At 36.1% G+C, this 20,724-nt stretch overlaps 1 protein-coding gene across 5 annotated transcripts in view; it reads right to left on the bottom strand.

The window, feature by feature from the left end:
- The window catches only part of MSR1 (macrophage scavenger receptor 1), an 84,527-nt gene that overhangs the window by 46,526 nt on the left and 17,277 nt on the right, over nucleotides 1–20,724 (bottom strand). For all 5 annotated transcript variants that reach the window (XM_045055294.1, XM_023252411.2, XM_045055296.1 and 2 more), the window contains exons 3-5: nucleotides 20,030–20,143; nucleotides 13,661–14,073; nucleotides 8,714–8,900 (exon numbers count right to left, since the gene is read on the bottom strand). In XM_045055294.1, coding sequence (XP_044911229.1) covers nucleotides 8,714–8,900; nucleotides 13,661–14,073; nucleotides 20,030–20,143 — 714 coding nt within the window. The remainder of the gene's footprint in view (nucleotides 1–8,713; nucleotides 8,901–13,660; nucleotides 14,074–20,029; nucleotides 20,144–20,724) is intronic.

The raw sequence follows: 20,724 nt of genomic DNA, 5'->3' as shown, positions 1-20,724 counted from the left end.
CATATAACTTACAAAATATGTGTCAATTGATTTTTATTGGTAAGGCTCTGGTCAATGGTAGGCTATCAATAGTTAGGTTTGGGGAGAGTCAAAAGTTATACACTCATTTTCAAGTGCACAGGAGATCAGTGCCCCTAACCCCTGTATTGTTCAACTAGAGTTGTATCAAGTAGAATGACTAAATAGATCAATAGAGTTGTATCAAGTAGAATGACTAAATATATATAGACACTACAAAATAAGTTCGAGAGGTCTCAGGGAAAAGTTTGACTGCCTGGCCTCACAATTCCCCAAAGACCCCTGAATACTGAATTTGATCAATACTGATGTAGTCTTTGAATTTTCTATGCCCAGCAAAACAGAAACCTCGTGATCACCTCTTGAAAATGATGGCACTTTGGAAATTTAAGGTAACACTGCTAGTATCCCCTCTTCTACATGGACCGCACAAGACAAGTATTAACCCTTTCACTTAATGCAGAACACTCTACAATTTTCCTTTCAACTCCAAAAGGAAGAAACAACCTTGGATATACCATAGAACAATAAATACAGATCCTTTAAAAGAGGCATTTTGGGGTGGCTGAGTGGTTCAGTTGGTTGGGTAAGCATCCGACTCTTGATTTCGGCTCAGGTCACGGTCTCACGGTTCTGAGATTGAGCCCCATGTCAGGCTCTGTACTGAGTGTGGAGCTTGCGTGGGATTCTCTCTCTCCCTCTCTCTCTCTCTCAAAATAAATAAACATTTAAAAACATTATTTAAAAAACTAAAAGAGACATTTTCAATCGCTGTTGTTCAGCCAAATACATAGCCCAAGGATGATACACAACTATATTTTGCATCACTGGTTAGAGAGCATTTGTTGACAAGTTTTACTCAGCTGGGAAATAAAATACCTGACGAATTTGAAGAGAGGGCCATATAAATAAAGATTGTCTCACGAAAAAGTATATTCTATTCATTTTCTTTGTTTTGTTTGAAGTCTCATCCCTGCTTCTCTCCATTTTCTCTGATCTGTTCCATTTTTCAAGGTCCAACTTAGATTTTAGAACCTTCCTTCCCCGGTTTTTAAGACATCATTGTTCTTCTCAATGGCACAATGTCCCTTTATCTTCATATGCAACATGGGGCAGTAATATTTTATTGCATTTTTGTTATAAAAGCAATGCAACTTATTATAAGAAATATAAAAGCCTAGAAAAAATATAATTCATAATTCTGTCATCTTTTTTATTTAGAAAATTATTTATTTTGAGAGACAGAGAGCAAGACCAGAGGGAAGGGAAAGAGAGAATCCCAAGCAGGTTCCATGCTGTCAGCACAGAGCCCAATGTGGGGCTCGATCCTACAAACCACGAGATCATGACCTGAGCCAAAATCGAATCAGATGCTCAACCAACTGAACTACCCAGGCACCCCCATAATTCTATCATATTGAGAGAATATTTATTTCCTGTGTCTGTACTTTTTGTTTTGTTTTGTTTGCTTATTTTTTTTCCATATAATCACATAAACAAATTCTCCTAAGCTTTGGCTTAATGTTGGACACACATATTTTGATGTTGCACAAGAAATGTCATGGTTTTACATCAATCTGTACACATCTTCCATTCCATGCAGGAGGCAGATGTTCCCAACAGCAGTGGTTATACGTCCACCACCAAGAACACAGCTGTGGGTCAGTCATCTCTATACAGTGACAAAGTTAAGGCAAGCAGGATGGAAAGACTCAATCTGCAGCCCAGATTTTGCTGAGCAAACTGAAAGGAAGCAAATCCACAGTACTCAAGGGTGGTTTAAAAAAAAAGTGCACAAGGAAAGATTTTGATTTAGTAATTAGAGCTCTAGAGCAAGATACAGACATTTTAGGAAAAGGGAATGTGTGAGACAAGAAACAAGGGACCCATAGAGTATATCTAGGCTCTTAGCCTCTGTGATTACGAGTGTCCACCACTTGGGGCGCCTGGGTGGCTCAGTTCGTTAAGCATATGACTTTGGCTCAGGTCATGATCTTGTGGTCCAAGAGTTTGAAACACAGAAGCTGGAGCCTGCTTTGTATTCTGTGTCTCCCTCTCTCTCTCTCTCTGTCCCTCCCCTGCTCATGCTCTGTCTCTCTCTGTCTCAAGAATAAACATTTAAAAGAAAAAAAAAGTGCTCAGCATTTATTCAGCAAGTAGGAAATAGAACTCTTTCACAAACACAATCCTTACACTTATTTTGCAGGTAACTGTGTAGAGTAACTGTATACAGCTCTAATGTTGGAGAATTAATCCACTCATAACAAACACCTCTGTGTTATTTTATATAATTCTGAGTCAAAGATCCTTCTCTGTATTTTTATATAAAATACTGAAACCAAGTTTCTGAATGCCAGAGTAAGAAAACCAAGTAAACCTTCAAGAATTCTAGCTGGGTGTGTGGGATGTTACATTTTTATTGTTATTTTATTCTTCATGTAACATTAATCTCACTTATTATGTTTCATTTTTATACATTGTTATATCTCTTCCACTGCCTAGACCGAAACGTGGGAAGTATCTCAATAAATATTTTTAGTGTCTTTTACATATTTTGGTGCGATAGAAGTATACAGATCATATACCAGTTTTCTCTAAGCTTTGTGTGTAGGCTTTTTAAGAACACTGTGAATATAATGCTCTCATGCTACCTTACAAAAGTGGTATCTCCTCTCCATCCCTGCTGTAGCTCGCATCCTAATCATCCTGCAGCTGGACTAGTCTAGACTTTTTTTTTTTTTTAATCTGGTCGGAATGGATTGTGTCTATTTCACCTTCATATTTCCTTAAGTTCCAGCTTAAAAAAAATACTGTCTCCATCAACTATACAGAAATATAGCTATCTATTCCGCCATGTTACGGAAAAAAGAACGAAGAACTTAAAGTCAGGAGACTTCGTTTCTTTGCAGTTGCCTTCTTTGTTCTGAATTATTAGTCTCTCAAAACTCTATTCCATAATCACATCAATAACCACCTCTGTGCACCAATAAATGGACATAATGCTACCTGTCAGCTCCCTTGCTAACCGATGTCAAGACTAGATTAATATTGCCCAAAATGTCTGATTTGCTCTAGCTCAAGAAGCCATATAAGAATTCACACTATTTTTCTTCAAATTTAATGCCTCCTAACTCCAGAGTTACAGGGATAATTCATAAACACTGCAGCGATAATTTGCCATGGACAATTCCCTCTATAAAACACACATACAAAATCCATTCCTTACCTCCCTCCCTATGATTTTTTTTTAATTTTTTTTCAACGTTTATTTATTTTTGGGACAGAGAGAGACAAAGCATGAACGGGGGAGGGGCAGAGAGAGAGGGAGACAACAGAATCCGAAACAGGCTCCAGGCTCTGAGCCATCAGCCCAGAGCCCGACGTGGGGCTCGAACTCACGGACCGCGAGATCGTGACCTGGCTGAAGTCGGACGCTTAACCGACTGCGCCACCCGGGCGCCCCTCCCTATGATTTTTTTTAAACGAACACTAAGATTTCTAGATAGCCACAAAAAAGAACTGATTTAGAATACTCAGTAACCGTAAATACCAGAGATCAAAATTATACAGTTCACTGGAAAAGCAAACCCAGGCATATCATATCATTTAAAATCCTCAGATGATACCAAAGAACTAATAATGTCTGCCTAAATTTCCAGAGCTATGCTTCTCCGTGTCCTATTCATTATGATCATATATTTTCTACTTCAGTCTTAATCTTGCCTTCTGTTTAGATCATCATAAAAATCTGCCAAATCTTCTTGGCTATTGGTTCTTAAACCTGCCCCTCTCTCTCTCTCTCTCTCTCTCTCTCTCTCTCTCTCTCTCTCTCTCTCTCTCTCTCTCTCTTTTTCTTTTAGTTTTCACGCTCATTGACTTAGATATCTTTAATCTGGAAGAGGACTTAGAGGTTTCTTAGTCAAACATACGTATAGAGAGGTCAGAGAGAGTAAATTGTCCAAGGTTTTAAAGGCTAGTCGGGTAAAAACAGAACTAGACCACTTCTTTCCTGACATTCTAGGCTACACTATTCCGTGTTTAATTGACTTCACTTTTGGCTCTGTTTTCCCACTTTTTTTCTGGGATGAATTTTTCTTTTACCTCATGGTGACACACCAGTTCTTTAAAATCACGGTAACTAGTTGTACAAATATCCAAGTTTAAATTCTACCAATTGTTTATTCTTCTTCCTTGATATGAATATACACATGTATGAATATACGTATGATTTTAGATCCTCCAAGGAACATTTGTCTAAAATCTCATTTCAAATAAACATCACATTCTCTCTCCTCACCACTCAGCCATATTGTACTTTATTTCTCTTAACTCCTCTCCTTGAACGTTCACTGACTTTGATTCTTTAAATCATGCTATGTCTCACTCCCTACCAAACTCTACTTCATGATTTCAATGATGAAATTCCACTTAGTCCTTAAGACTCTAATGACTGTAATTACTTGATAAATATGTTAAAATATCTTTGTCTCTTTTATCTTCATGATTACATAGCAGGTGTTGACATTAAGAGGAGGGACCCAAAGATGGAAAATCCTACAACCAGCCAGTGATAAAGCACTCATTAACGTGTACAATTCATTTTTCTTGGGTTATAATTTCAAGGGTATTTATTCAACATTTGTTTTATGCTTATATGTGGTAGAGAATATAAAAAATAGTCCCTGGTTTTAAGGGATGTATTGTTTTCAGGAAGCGGCAACAGTGAACTAGAAGACAACGTGCGATACTTTTAGGTATGACTATCATGTGAAGATTTCTCTTATGAAAGGATACCTAATGTTCAATATTAAACAAGATGTAGATGTCAGGAAGTATTACTCTGATGGAACTAGAGAAGGCTTCAGATATTAGATGGGCATTGAATGAAAGATAGCATATTTTCAGATACAAAGGGAAGAGAAGATATTTCAAGCAAAGGCAAAGGCATGAGTCAGGATATAAAAAGTACTTGGTATGTTAGAATCATAATTGAATCAATTGAAGTATTTGGTATCACAAAGGGAAGAGGGAGGAAATCAGGTACTGAAAAGTGGTTAAATACACATTAGACAAGATCCTGAGTGCTGCAGAGAGAAACATAGAATGAGGAAGTGATAGAGAAGCTTATAATCGAGGGTGTTTTCTCTTCAGGAAGACTGCATTTTACCAAGAATGTAGATAGAATTACAGTCTGAAAGATTGGGGAAGGAAATGATTGGGAGACTATTTCAATAGTCTGGTAGAGCAGTGGTAAGAAAAGTTTACCCAAGACACTGCTATTACAAAGTGTGACTTAAGGACAAGAAAGTGCCAGTTTTGCTTATTTATTCAGCACATATATAACTGCTCGCCCACTGCACAGAAAGCGCTCTAACAGGTACTGGAGACAGACAGACAGACAAGAAAGGTGACACTCGACCTCATGAAACTCACGAGCTATCAGAGAAGATGTATCCTAAACAAATAAGCAAATGCACAGATGAAACAATTTCACGCAGTGGTAAGTACTATGAGGAAGCTAAAGCAAATGATGGCATAAAGAGATGGGGGGAGGAAAATGAGAAGAGAGGAGGGAAAAAAATCACCCCTAAAATAGTGTTCTTGAGTGGATCCAAGAAGGAGCGGCGTTCTAAGAGAACAACGTTTCAAGAGACAAGGCAGGAGTGTACATGATGGACAGTAAGAAATGAAAGCAGCACTTCCTCCTCAGGAACTTACACTTTTTAGTAGCACTTTCATTCTTCCAGATTTCCGAGCCAGACAGAGAGAATACCAGAGGGGAAGTGGGAAAATGAGGGCAGATAAGTAGGTGGGTGTGAAACCAAGGAGGATTTCAGATTTATTCTAAGTCGATAGGAAAAATATTGGAGGGTTTCAGCATGAGAGCTAAACTATCTACTAATTTCTTATACCTCTCTTTTGCTCTACGTTATGTAGGATGGATTCAAAGTAGAATCGGGAGAATGAGTAGGAAGCTGATGCAGTTCCTCAGCCAAATATAGTTGCTTGAATTATAATAGTGACAGAGGAGATAGTGAGACGTGGTTTTATTTGAAATAGTGCATGTAACAAGAGTTAACAGGACTCATACATGGATCACACGTAGGAAGCAACAGAAAGACATCAAAGACAGCTTCTGAGATCTTGGGGTGAGTAACTAGTTAGATACTGATACAGCTGACACATAAGCCCAGGAACTCAACAGACTGGCAGAGTGTATGGGGAGGGATGCTCGAGAATCAAGGGTTTGGTTCTGGATTTATAAAATTTTGGATATTGATTTGAAATCCAAAGTGGAGTTATCTAACTGTTAGAGGGAATGTTGATTCATTCAAACTTTTCTTTATCAGCTTTCCTAATGTAATAATTAAAGAATGGAAGCAACGTGTTCTAGATAAGTCAGCTATAAAGCACAATAATAAAGAGAACACTCCTGCAACGTCACAAATCAAGAAACAGGTATCTATTTGGGTGCTTCCCAATCTCATCCATCTTGTTTCTTTTCAGACCTAAACTTTAACTTGAATTTTGTGGTTCCCACTTTCCTGCACTTTAAAAGCTACCAATTCTCATTACATATGTATGCAGCTATAAATACACATGGTTTACTTTTGCTAAATTATGAGCATTAGAAACAAAAATTATACTATATATCGTCTTCTGGGACTTGCTTTAATTTTTTCCCCTGTAAATACTTGTATATTAGACTGAAAATATTTTTTCCTAGTGTTATGTAATAAAAACCTCATGGATTTCTGTTAATTACTAATAGAATAAAAGGGTTAAAATCATAAAATAGAGTTTAACAGACTCAAGTAAGAGGACCTAGCATGAATTGAGGTAGAATCACAGAACAAAGAGTACAGAAGTTTGTGAAGAAGCAGTATTGGAAGAGACCGATGCTGAAAACGTTCCTGAACTTGTGATCGACTTAAATTTACAAACAGGAGAAGTAAAACAAATGTGATACGAATCAATTCTCAATATAAGAAACACAATTAGTGAAGCGGCAGGTAATAAAGACAAGAAGAATGACGAGCAGATTCGGAGCAATCATTTTTAACACAGCAAAGAAAGCCAAAAAGCCAGGGAAATATCTTCCAAATACTGGTAGAAATAACAGGAAGAGCTGTTGTATACGTATGTAGTAGAACAATTTTGAACATCAAGGACAAAATAGAGAAAATGAAATCCAAAGATCTCACCATTTGGACTTTCACTTAATGAACCTCCAAAAGATATACTTTAGGAAGAAGGGAAATGATCCCAGAAGAGATGTCTGAAGTGCATTTAGAAGAAGGGAAAGTTAATCAACTTATGTGCAAATTTTAATAAATATTGTACGTATATACTGACTAAATTCTTAACTTTCTTTTTAAACTGGATAAAACAGAAATAAACTATACTCAAAAAGAGCAGGAAACCAGGGAAAGGGGTCATCAGATACAGTGTTTTAAGTTCTTTGGATCTTTAGGGTTGAGGTGAAGCTATACATCAACTTTAAACTTTAGCATAAAACTCAAGAACAACTATCAACAAAATAGGAATAGATTAAAAAGTCTCCAAAATCTTCTTGGTGACTTTTGCAGAAAGAAAAATTCGTTGAGAAAAATCTCAATCTGAAAATAGACAAGAAAGGAAAGCAAAGGGACCATAGAACTGGACAAAAGCAGCACAAAATAAGATGTTAGAAATAGATACAGTGAAAAAAAGAAAGGTTAGATTGCATATTTTTAAGAGTTCTTGGGGCTCCTGGCTGGCTCAGTGGGTAGTGCGCCCAACTCTCGATCCCAGCCCCACTTGGGTGTAGGGATTACTTAAAAATAAAATCTTTCTTTTTTTTTTTTAAAGTTTATTTATCTGAGAAAGGGGAAGAGAAAACGAGCATGCTTGCATGCGTGCACACACACACTTACGTGTGTGTGCACAAACAGGGGAGGGGCAGAGAGAGAGAGGAAGACCAAGGATCTGTGATGACAGCAGGGAACGCAGTGTAGGTGGGCTCACACTCAGGAACCACAAGATCATGACCTGAGCTGAAGTCAGATGCTTAACCAACTGAGGTACCCGGGTGTCCCCCAAATAAAATCTTTAATTAAAAAAAAAGTGTTCTTTATAGAAGACAAACCTAACACAAAGTAAAATATGGGAAAATATTTTAAAAAGAAATAAAATTTAGAGTAAAAATATATAGTATGTATATATTAATTTAAAAATCAGTAAGATTTCAATTTACTGTGGTTTACCAACAGGAACGAAAGAAGAAATTGACAAATTTATTGTTAGTTTGCTGAGTTCAAAAGCCTTTCTAATTAAGAATACAGTCAGATAAAAAGTAAAAAAGAATCTGGAAGTTTTGAAAAACAGAATTAACAGGTTTGATCTGTGGACAGGAAGAGAATTTGGTGCCTTACAGAAAACTTGTATTCATTTTCATTAATATGGGATATTTTGAATAATGACTCATTAGACCTTAAAGACTTTTTTTTTTTTTTTAACATTTTCATTTAAAGAATACCAAGATGCTGATATCTTACCATGTCTCGATGAGATCTCAAACTTCCTTTCTCTGGATATTTGTAGTAAACATATGTTCAAAAACTAATTTATACCATAAGATTTCAAACACCAAATCTCTGCACATATCAGTACATTTTAATATATCATTTTCTGGAGGAATGAGAAAATATTTTACCTTGAATTAAAGTGATATTTTTCAACGTCTGAGAGTGTTCCCAATCTTTCAGTCTGAGATCATTAGTGATATTATTGAGTAGTTTCACTTCTCCTTTTATTTCCTGTTCCAAATTCACTTGTTTTTCTTTCATAGACATAATTTCTGCTGATGCATTATACACACGCTCCTCTAATCTACTCATGTCCTGTGAAACATAAGCAAGCACCCACAATTTTTATTACATACATAATTATCAATATGTAAGTTTAAGAAGCCCTGGAAGTCAGGTATTTTTTTTTAAACAAGAATACTATAGAACATTATGGAATAAGAATGTAGAAATTAGAGAACTGTGCTAAGCCAGTAATTTTTTGGCTTTGAAGCATTTCTTCTTTTAACTGAATGGCTGAATTTTTACACCCCATGTCCCCACAAAATTAGTTGAATATATCCAAGGTATGCTTTGATTCTTAAATTTACACATGCCAAAATGCTGAAAATGAAACAAAAACTTGTATAATTTTTAATCAGAAGTGAAATTTCTTTGTACTGTACTTTGAGTACCTACATATTCTATGAATTTGACAGAATTTGTACATTAAACTGTTTTGTAGCAATAATAAAGTTTAATGTTACAATTCTCAGTGATAATGAACATTCAAGATAGGTTTTAATATTCAGTAAAATCTCGGGGTGCCTGGGTGGCTCAGTCAGTTGGACAGCCGACTACAGCTCAGGTCATGATCTCACGGTCTATGAGTTCGAGCCCCGCGTCGGGCTCTGTGCTGACAGCTCGGAGCCTGGAGCCTACTTTGGATTCTGTGCCTCCCTCTCTCTCTGCCCCTTCCCTGCTTGGTCTCTCTCTCTCTCTCTCTCTCTCAAAAATAATACACATTAAAAATTTTTTTTTAAATATATTAAAAAAATATTCAGTAAAATCTCAACTAGAATTTTAATATCTTACTTTCAATGTTTATTATTTATGTATTTAAGATATCATTTTGTTTTCAAATGCATATATCTATTGTGTGTATTTATATACATACGTGCATAGATTGTGAACAGACGATATCATACATTTTAGAATATGCTTTCACTTTTCACTCAATAACATATTAAAGATATTTTCCTATTAAAATATTCCGAGGCTAGATTATGTTCAACAATTTAGTGGAATTATATTTATATATTTTTCATAATGCAAGATTCCTAGAGATCAAGTTTTGAGCTGCATACTCTCTTTTTACTTCTTTAAGCAATGTTGTAATGAATTATATATATATATATATAATACACATATTATATATATATATTTTTTTTTTAACATATTTGTACAAGTTCTTCTATAGGACAGCTGCTTGAAAGTAGGTCTTATCAGAGGGACTAAATGCTAAGCTTTTTGTTCAATACTGCCACAGTGTCCCCAAATATAGGGCGCTATTTTTTAAACCTTATTCATCATATATCAGTATCTACTTTTGCACCCAAATATGCTGGGTACCTTCAACATATTTAGGTTTGCAGAGTTAAGAGTCAATACATAATACATCATTCTATTTATTTGGTTTTTGAATTACGATGAGGTTAAATATATAGTCATAAAGTTTTTCACAATATTTATTACTTCTCCTTTCAAGACATTGGCTTGGTTTTCCTTTGGGTGTTGGGCTTTGTTTCTGATGCAGCAAACTTTCTCGTCCATTCTGGCTACATTTTCTGTCTCTCCATTCTAATCTGGTCGCATCCTGTCTTCATGGTATGCTCTATACTTTTCTAAGGAAATCTCTACTTAACTGCTGATGTATTCTCATTTCCCACTGGCATATAGAAATCAACCAGGGACACACTGCTCTGTAATCCTAGTACAAAGAGAAAATTACATTTGCCTTGACTTGACAAGTTGAGGTGAGGGGGTCAAGGCAGTCAGGGTGTAAGGCCTTTGAGATAAATGAACAGATATCTAGATTTGTCTCTTCAGTGGCACTATACTCAAGCAAAGAAGCTTATCAAATTGTACCGCTCTAACTCTGCCTTCCCCCACCCAAAACCCTATTCTTTGTTATCTCTACCCTCTGTCTCCTCCTTCCTTGACTATTTGGCATTTCCCATGCAATATGGTATGTCATGATAATGAAAAGTACAGCACAGGGAATATAGTCAATAACACTGTGATGATGTATGGGGACCAACAGTGACTACATTCTCATGGTGAGTACTGAGTACCGTATAGAGTTGTCAAATCACTCTGCTCTACACCTGAAACTTGTACAGTATTGTATGTCAACCGTGCTTCGATAGTAAAATAAAAGAAATAAAATTTGGAAAAATATGTATAAAAGTAGAATAGTGAACAAGGACGTTCATAAAACATAGCAACATAAAAACATGCCCAGCTTAATCTGGGTGCCTACAGACTGCTGTAGGCTGGTTAGGTAGTTAAAGATGCCCATGGAGCAGAGGTCAGGGGACTGGCAGCTGATTTTGCTACCAAAAAGTTACTCCTTGCCCACGTTCTTCACACACAAAGCTGAAGCTGTTTTTGTTTTTTTGTTTTTTTTTATTCCCTTTTCTGAAAACTGCATATGGTGCTCATATTAGCCAGATTTCACTTGCAATTGTTTCTAGGGGGAAGACGGAAAGTGCATTTTATTTTTTTTAAAGAAGCCTATTCAGCGGCCACACACACCTTCCAGACTCTACCATCAGTGGCCCTGCTGGAAACTGGCATTTAATTTTGCAGTCTTACAGCCCTTTCTATGAGCAATGGACATGATGAATTCCCACCTCTCTTATTTTGTGCTGGTGTTCTTTTTTTCCCTCAAATTGATGTTTGGTCTGTCCTTGATAGGCCTCATGCTGGTATCGCTTGGAAGCCTTTCTCTCAAACAACATTTAGTGATTTGGGCATTCATTTAACTTACTTATTCCTGAATTAGGTTAAAGATTCAAAGATGGTAAAAGTGTTTAAGCCATGGGATAAGAGGCCGAATATTGTTTTCAGTGAGCACACGTGTGCACACACACGCTCGCAGTGACCTAGTTTCTAAATCTCTACAAGTGATTACTGCCTTAAAAAAATAAATAGCTTTGGAAGTCCCTCCATTCCCTTGTACCTTCGTTTCTAATGATGGGACCCAGTCCAAAACATAAGTGCAATCCATCCAAACCCAAACAGTTCACTGATCATCACATCTTGATCATTTCCAGTGATTATCACTTTAAACAAGCTCAGGATTTGTACTGTCTTCCATATGGTTTCCAATTTGGTTTCCACTCTTGGTGTGAATTTCTAGATATTCTATAGTGTCTACTGCATCTGGGGGCCTACCTCACTGCTCTTCTGTTTTTACATAAAGTAATATCCCTTCTCCTTTCCTCTTTTCCCCCAAGTTAATCAGTTATTACTCTTACCATTGAAATTTTACTTATCCGTCTCCCATACTCATCTACGCCGTAGACAGCTGCTTTTTAGTGAATCTCTACCCCTTTGTATCCCAAGTCATTGATATTTCAAAGTGGCTGATATGCTTACATACTTATTAACAGTGTGGGAAACACAGTGAGATTTTGGAAGAGATGATATGGAATAGAAACAGAGTATCAAGGCTGGTGTTGGCATGAGGTTTACCAACAAAGTCCTCCTATTTATATAGCCATGCCATTGTCTTCTTAAGATCAGGATCATGTGAAATTCAAAAGTTCTGAGTGATTGTACCTGACAAATAAATATGTAGGCTATTTTTCCTTAAACTGTTTTGTCTATGCTCTAGTCAATATTTTAGCTGATCTTCATTTAATGTTACAACTTTAGAGGCTTACTGATGCTCTGTAAGTGATAATCCATTTTTTAAAAAATCACTACAGCTAATACTGTATCTATACAGAAAACAACTTCACTAATCAAAAAGGGTTCTATTCAAATAAAATCTACTACCAAGATGCCAACATTGCTTCGCTAAGGGTAGAAATTCTATAGGCTTCACGTTAATTATGTTCTTAGGTCCTAGATATTTTGTGATGTAAAGATCATTTTTTCACGAGTAGTTAAATTTTAGTCATCTACTTATTTTTCATGGGATGGAGCAATTATAATTATTTCACAACACCCCCCCCCCCCACAATTTGAAATAAGGGGCTTGCTTAAGTTCTTTCTCATCAATACAAAGTAATCCAGCAGGTTGGCCACACAACAGTCCATAGAAGAGGTGAGAAAACTACAATCCAAGGGTCAAAGTCTGTTTTTGTGAAGAGTGACTGACTGGCCTCCCTGGTGTATCTGCAAATTGGCTATGGCTGCTTTTGCAATGGAATGACAAAGTTGAATCGGTGAAAAGAGACCTTAGAGTCCCCAAAGGCTAAAATGTTTACATCTGGCTCTTTGCATAAAAGCTTTTGCTGACAAGCTGGTCTATCTAAACATGTCTTGCTCTCTTATCCTGTGTCTTTGATCCTACGATAAAAATAAGATGCTGTATCTATCATTCCAAATTCAACTCTAATTATAGTTATCTTTACACATTAAAACGTATGTATACTTCTTGGGAATGACAAAATAGACTATTTTAAATTTAGATGTTGTATGTATCTATGATGTTTCCATTTCTTTGATGATGAAGAAATTTGGGTCTGTTGTAAAACTCACAAATACAGAGTAGCTACAAAGATCACCTAAAAATTATAATTGGCTTAGACAGTCTCAAGAGATAGTATAACAGGATTTATAAAATTAAAACACCTTAAGAGAGTCTATATCCAATGGAAAAAAATTCACCCTCTGTTGGGAATCTGGAGAAGACACTAGGTAAATTCATGTAAAGTCTTCTGGTAGGATTACCAGAGGAATCAGGGTAAGTCAGATGACGTTGAGACAGGGCTTACATATTGTGTTTTCTTGAACTATCTGAGGAGATAGAATCTAGATGGATTCAGTGCTGGCATGTGACCTTCTAATACAAAAACTCTTACCTCTTGATGTTTAAATGTATTCTCTTGGACTTTGCCATTCAGTGTTTGAATATTGAGCTGCAAGTCAAGCAATGTGATATTCAGACTGATTAATGACTTGGAGATTTCATCTATTGCGTTTCCATGTCCCTGAACTGAGGAAACCAAGGTGCTCAGCTGGAGAAGAACATCATTGAATCTTTGATCAGTCACGAGACTAAAATTTTGGAAATGCTCTGAATCTATGAGATTGGCTTCTGTATCTGAAATAAACTGGATTCTCTTCTCCATGTTGTTCATTTGTTCCATTACAGCTTCTCGAAATCTCATTTCTTCTTCACTGTCATTTGCTTTTCCTGCGAGACTTTGAGACATATCGTTTGCATTAATTGAACCAACTGTGCAATTCTTCATTTCCCACTTCAGGACTTGTGCTGTATATTTAAGGAAAAATAAACAAAGTCATGACCAGTAGCCTTAAATGCACACACCATTCCATTCCATATCGTTCCAATCCACTGTAACATTCTGAAGGCCATCCAAACTAAACCAGGTGTTTATTTTAAATACACAATGTGTGAACCACACTACACCTATCGCCGAGAGGAAGACACTCTCCTTCTCCCACTTTACTTTAGAATTTATTCCAGGATCAAGTCATTCTTTCTGAATTGCTGCTTCTATGCATCTTCCGAGCCACCGCATTTGGCTTTGACAGTGAGAGTAAATTCTACAGATCGTGAAGTGCATTGTATCCTATTCCTCAAGGTACGTTAGGATAAAATGAGATAATGCTTAACACAATGTCGGAAGCAAGTATGTTGAATACATTAGCTGTTACGAAGATAAATGATGTGACAAAAACACTATCTAGTAAAAGTAGAAGTACCAGTGTTAACCACTGTATGAACAAATTTTTGGCTCATCTTCCTCATCCAGTCGCTTAAGCTGGCACAGAATTGTCATTTTCAGTTTATACAGGCCTCATTTATTATTGGTGGAACAGGAAATTGGGCAAATAATTTTTTTCACTTTAAAAAATATTGTTCTTTTAAGATTCCCCTTAATAGATACTCATGACAGAAAAAATTTTAAAGACAGGTAATGAAGAAGAATAATCGACCACTAATCTCACCATCCTCGGTTAAGTGCTAACATTTTGGTGTGTGTATACCAAATCTGTCTTTTCTCACTAGTATACAATTATTACAAAAATAATTTTAATACCTACGCCATATTCTCTGAATGGACTGCCAGATTTATTTAACAACTCCCCCACACTTCATTTGTTCTGTTTTTACTAAGAGATCCAATACTTTGACAAACAATCTTTTAAGTAATCATTTCCTGAAAAAAAAAAAAAAAAGAATCTACTAAATGGTATTTGGGGGATATACAGAGCCGCTGATACGGATTTCCAAATTGGCATATGTTCTCTAAATAAGCTAATTGTCGTTCTGAAAGGATCTAGAGCACTATGTTTATAGTTTCAAATAATGAAAAGAATAAACATTAGCTTTGCAGACAAAAATACAAAATTATACATAATAAAGAAAATGTTAAGTATCATTTGATCCTTGTCAGTGAGATTTTTTCCCTATCTCCCTCTGTATCTATCTATATTATTTTATGTACATGTCTATCAGTCTTTTGTGTTATTTTGAATACATTTGATTTTTCATATTTGGCCATTACTGAGCAATAAAAAGAGTAACTTCATATAGTTTAAAAATAGATCTACATAAATAGCTATACCTGATATGCCAGTTGTTTTTTTTAAACTTTTTTTTAACGTTTATTTATTTTTGAGACAGAGAGAGACAGAGCATGAACGGGGGGAGGGTGGGTCAGAGAGAAAGACAGACACAGAATCCGAAACAGGCTCCAGGCTCTGAGCTGTCAGCGCAGAGCCAGATGCAAGGCTCGAACTCACAGACCGTGAGATCATGACTGGAGCGGAAGTCAGACGCTTAACCGACTGAGCCACCCAGGTGCCCCCCCGTTTTTTTTTTTGCCAGTTTTTTTAATAAAAATGATATGGCAATATGATCAGCCCTATAGATTTTTGAGAATTCAGTGAGATAACATATAAAAGATCATTATTTCCACTCCAAGCTCAAGGGTACTTAAACAAATGAGAGGCTAGTATTTACCCAGGAACAAGCTGCCTGATTCTAGAATCTAGCTCCTTTTCTCAATGACTAGCTTAGGCACTCTGGGAAAGTTCTCTTCTTGCTTAAGTTCCCCAAAGATTGAAAAGTAGTAACTACTTCTAACTGGTTTGGAGGATGGGTGAGATAAGGCATGTAAATCTCATAGCATATAAATGGCCTCTATGAAAATTCTATTCAAATTAAAGTGCCTTATCCATGAAAGATATGATCTTAGAGACTGTCTTCACTAGCTTTAGTTAAAGAAGCTGTTTGATAATGTTTGTTTTTGTAACTATTATCATATGAGGAATAAACATGAAACTATATATGCAATTAAATCCCAAGTTAGTTTTTAGAAGTATTATATATAATTCTAAAAACTATATATATATACATATATATATACATATATATATATACATATATATGTATATATATATATGTATATATATATATATACACACACACATAAAGAGAGAGCGTGCACGCACAAGTGGGGACAGGGGCAGAGGGAGAGAGAAAATCTTAATTAAGCACGCTCCATGCTTAGTGTGCAGCCCAACACCAGGCTCGATCCCACAACCCTGGGATCAACCTGAGCTAAAATTAAGAGTCAGACGCTAAACCCACTGAGCTACCCAAGTGCCCCAATCCCAATTTTAAAAAGCACATATTTTCCTCATTATGCTCTCTTCAAAATTAGCTTATCTGAATGAATGAACTCTCGCACTACATTTTGACAAGATCCCACAGAGTGTGTGTTTATACTTAATTTATCAAGAAAGTGGACAAAAAGTGTATTTTTTAGTTGGATCTCATCGCATTTATTACATTAAGTGTGGGGAGCACGCTCTGGACCGACAGCCTCATTCATACATTTCATTCTCTGGTTTATTTATGAAGCACCTGCTGCGTATAAAGCATTGTCTGAGCAACTCTGGGAGGATAATACCGGGAATGGATTTTGACTGTAATAGAGACTCAAACTAACAATTTTTACAAAACTGTTTCAAAGATGTCCCTTAAAAATTTTCATTTCACGATGATTATTGCTTTTTTAGGTAGCAGCTAAGAATCCAGTTTCTGGAGTAGAATGGCCTGGGTTATCAACTCTTGCTCTTTTCTTTTTAATCTGTGATCTTGGACAAGATCCTCTGTCAATGCTTCTACTTTACTACCTGTGTGACAGGATACAACCAGTCAGTGTTCACATAATTAAATGAGCTAATAGAGGTGAAGTACTTACACTACTTCCGGGCATACAACAAGCATTTGTTAACTTCGAGCTTTTTTGTTATTAATATTTTGGATTCCAAATCTGTGACTTGTGTATCTGTATGTACAATACTGAAAGTATGATGGGGGAATTAATATCGTTTAATATTAAAACATGGCAGAGGGGAAGGTGGGGCTTTGCAATGAGCATTGTACTTTCTGCACTTTATTTTACTCAGCGCAGTGATCTAATGCTCAACCCTGGAATTCTTCGCTCACTGAAAATAACTTCTGTTTCATAGAGAGAGAGCAAATCTTTCCCACAGTACGGAAAAGGAAGACTTGAGCTGACAGAATATCACGTGACCAAGGGTTTCTATCTGACATGGAGCTCAACATACAGTTGACGATAAAGGCTACATTTCTCTTATAGATTTACAAACACAACACTGCTTGTTTTCCCAAATCCTGTATAAAAACTAATTTCGAACTAACTTCTCAAAAAGCTGTTTAACTCTGTATCATAAATCTAGGTAAAGAACGTCAGAGTTCAGATTTTCAAATGTTCATTTCTTTCATTATCACTGGGGAGATGGCATTTTGTGACTTTTCTGTTTCACATTTGAAAGGAGACAAACTTTTATGGCTTATGCAAACCCCCAGGGAGAGAGTGATATTTGATTTCACAGATCACATTTACTCCTTCATGTCGCTAATATCTTCTCCTGCCAAAAATTTGTGTTATTATGAACTAAAGAATCTTCAGTATTTCAGCAACAATTATGTATACATTAATCCTAGATTGTATTTTATTGTCCAGAGATGTTATTTCATTGTACTAGGACAGGGATCCGGTAGTTTCATTAAGAGATGATAGCATATGGAGTAGACTTTATCATTAAAAGTATCTTCCACTGTGTAAGACATTTCCAATTTGAAAAGAGTTTTTATGCATATTTTATTTCATCCATCAATTCCTGTTTGCCAAAAACAGAGTAATTTTTATCTTTTAGGAATATATTTTGCCCTTATTTGTAATTATTTTGTCTCAGGTAGAGATCTGTATTACATTTGGGCGTTTTTTATTTTTTGGAAAATATTCTGATCGGTAACTTACATTGAAAATGGATTGTCAATTGTTTATTCAAGTATGATAGAAATAGTGACATCTAGTCCAAATTCTGGTGAATTTGAATGCTAATGTGAACATAGGAGATTTGAACATTTTTAACTTCTTGTCAATCCTACAGGTGCCTGCTTAGTTTGAGGAAACAAAAGTACTTTAGATCAGTCATTCAACCCAACAATGAATGTGGAAACTTGGTAGTATTTTCAAACCGCCCAAAGATTTTGAACTTGGTTAGAATACTGAATTCTCTCCAGACTTCATGGATCCATTCTGCACATGCCTGTTAGGCAGATGTTGCACTACCTGCCGTTGACTCTGCAGGCCATGGTTTGTATAAAAGTGATGAAATTTACCCAAATTCTAACTGGCTTATAGCTAATTATTCCAAGCAGTGAAGCACCTTTCAATTGTGCATTTTGAGTGAACAAGCATATACATGATCAACATACAGATAACCTAAATTCATCAGGAAGTCAGTTGTTTAATGACAGACGTACTATATTAGGTCCTTTTATGTAGATGGCTGTGGTTGGCTTGATTGGTCAGTTTAGTTTCTTGTGGTTGTTTTTTGTTTTTATTTGTTTTTAATGGCCAAAATAGGAATTAATTAATTTTTACCTGCGGAAATATTTTCTCAGCTAAAATTATGGAGACTGTTCTGTTTGTGTGTGTGTTTAATTGGCCAGACACATTTTGTTCTAAAATTTTAATTATACTGGGAGATAGTAGGCCATAAGAGGTTAGGAGTCAAGAATCATGGATAAGAACTCCAGTTCTACTACTCAACAGTCTTAGTTTCCTTCTGTGGATAACGAGGATAATGGTATGTCTGCTCAAGGATAATTGTAAAGGTTTATTAAGATAATCTGTGCGTTGAATGTAGTAAATGCCCCCAAATGACAGCTACTGTCACAACCGTTGTGGTTTTATCATCATTTCTTAGCAAATTTTGGCTCTGTCCTAGAATATTCCTTTAGGTTACCCCTTAGCCAAGAAGGTTTGGCCTTGTGTTAGGAGCACTTTCTTGTTAAGCTGAGTAGTATGCACATAGAAATGTATCTTACTCCTCGCTTGTTAGAGCCTACATCCAGACATTTTGCCAGTCATAGAGATGAGGACAGCCACAAGGCACAGAAGTTCAAATGCCAATCAAGTCCATCAAAAAGGCTACCAAGGGGAGTCATTTTTACGGATCTGACTCAGTTATAAGCGGGCCACCCACCCCTGTGGAAACCCTCAAATCTATCCCCAACTCAAGTCAGACTTGCCAAAGAAACATGTGCCTATAAAATATTCTTCCTAAGTAGTTTGAGGGATGCTATCAGATTATTTTTAGAAATATTTAAAATGATAGCCTTATCAAACATGAGACCATATAAACCACAAAGATTTTACTGAAGCATAGACCATTATTTTACAAGGTCTACTCCCTTTGAAGACTTATAGGAATATTTCTTTCTCCTCCCAATGCTATGAACAAAAGAGCGTTCACTCGAATTGGCTTGTTTTGTTGTTTTGTTTTGTTCTAGGCACTGTTCATGTAAACGATCCTGTTTATATCTTCACCTTGGCACCTGAAATACTGATCATAAAATGTGTGCCCCACCGCTTGAAGTGCATAAAACTCCAGAGGATAACCTATTTTTTGAAACTGTCTAATCCATCCCATCTCCTCTCTACCTATCTATATTTTACCTTAATCTTCCATTCTCTGTTTCCTATTTTTTACTTAATAACTTTGAAGAATCTATTTTTTTATTTATGAATTTGAGGAATACTTTGTCATATGATGTTTCCCTTATGAATCTCCCATATGTCAAAGACTGAATGCTTTCTTTTGTTTCTACAAGAACTAGATGCGTTGTTGAGTTTCAAAACCCTAGAATACTGTACCTGCCATTATTCCGATGATAGGCACGAGAACTACAAACACAAGGAGATAAAGGGCAACCAGTGCAGCTTTGAGAGACTTCAGTTTCTCTTGAAGGGTAGGACCATTTTTAGGATCTAAAACAACAAAAGCCCAACCTACTGTTAGAAAACTTACTCTTCTTATTTACTTAACATTTTTGCAATCTCCAATTCTATCATTACTACCAAGCCTGTTGGAATGAAAGGGAAACGCAAAAGTAGGTCGTTGTGTATTTACTAGGAAGCAAAACGAACAGTCACCGACCAGATAGGCCAATACAGGTATCACTATGAACATCTGATTTACTTCCCATTAACTAAATATCTATGACAAAGTTAGTGTCCTCCATGACTTGTACTTGTCTCATATTGCACTAGTTGACAAATTTTAATAATGATACCAACATACTCAAACGTAAATGCAATTCTTGTGGTTCATTGGGGAATAGATTCTGAGTAAAAATGAGATTTCTCAAGTCATTACATAATTACGCATTTTTTTCAGAGTTTAAATCAGGTAAAAGACATCTGTTTTCAATGGTAATTATGTAAAATTTTTTTTCCAATTTCATCTCAGTAATTTTGTATTTGGAGATCTCTTTTGATTTCAATACACTAAAAAAGAAAAAAAAAAAGAAAACTATTCACATTTTGACTAAACTTTGGAATGGATCGAT

The sequence above is a fragment of the Felis catus genome, chromosome B1 (genome assembly GCF_018350175.1).
Source record: "Felis catus isolate Fca126 chromosome B1, F.catus_Fca126_mat1.0, whole genome shotgun sequence".
Classification (NCBI taxonomy): domain Eukaryota; kingdom Metazoa; phylum Chordata; class Mammalia; order Carnivora; family Felidae; genus Felis; species Felis catus.
The sequence above is the reverse complement of the archived record's forward strand: the minus strand, read 5'-3'. Positions and strand labels throughout refer to the sequence as shown.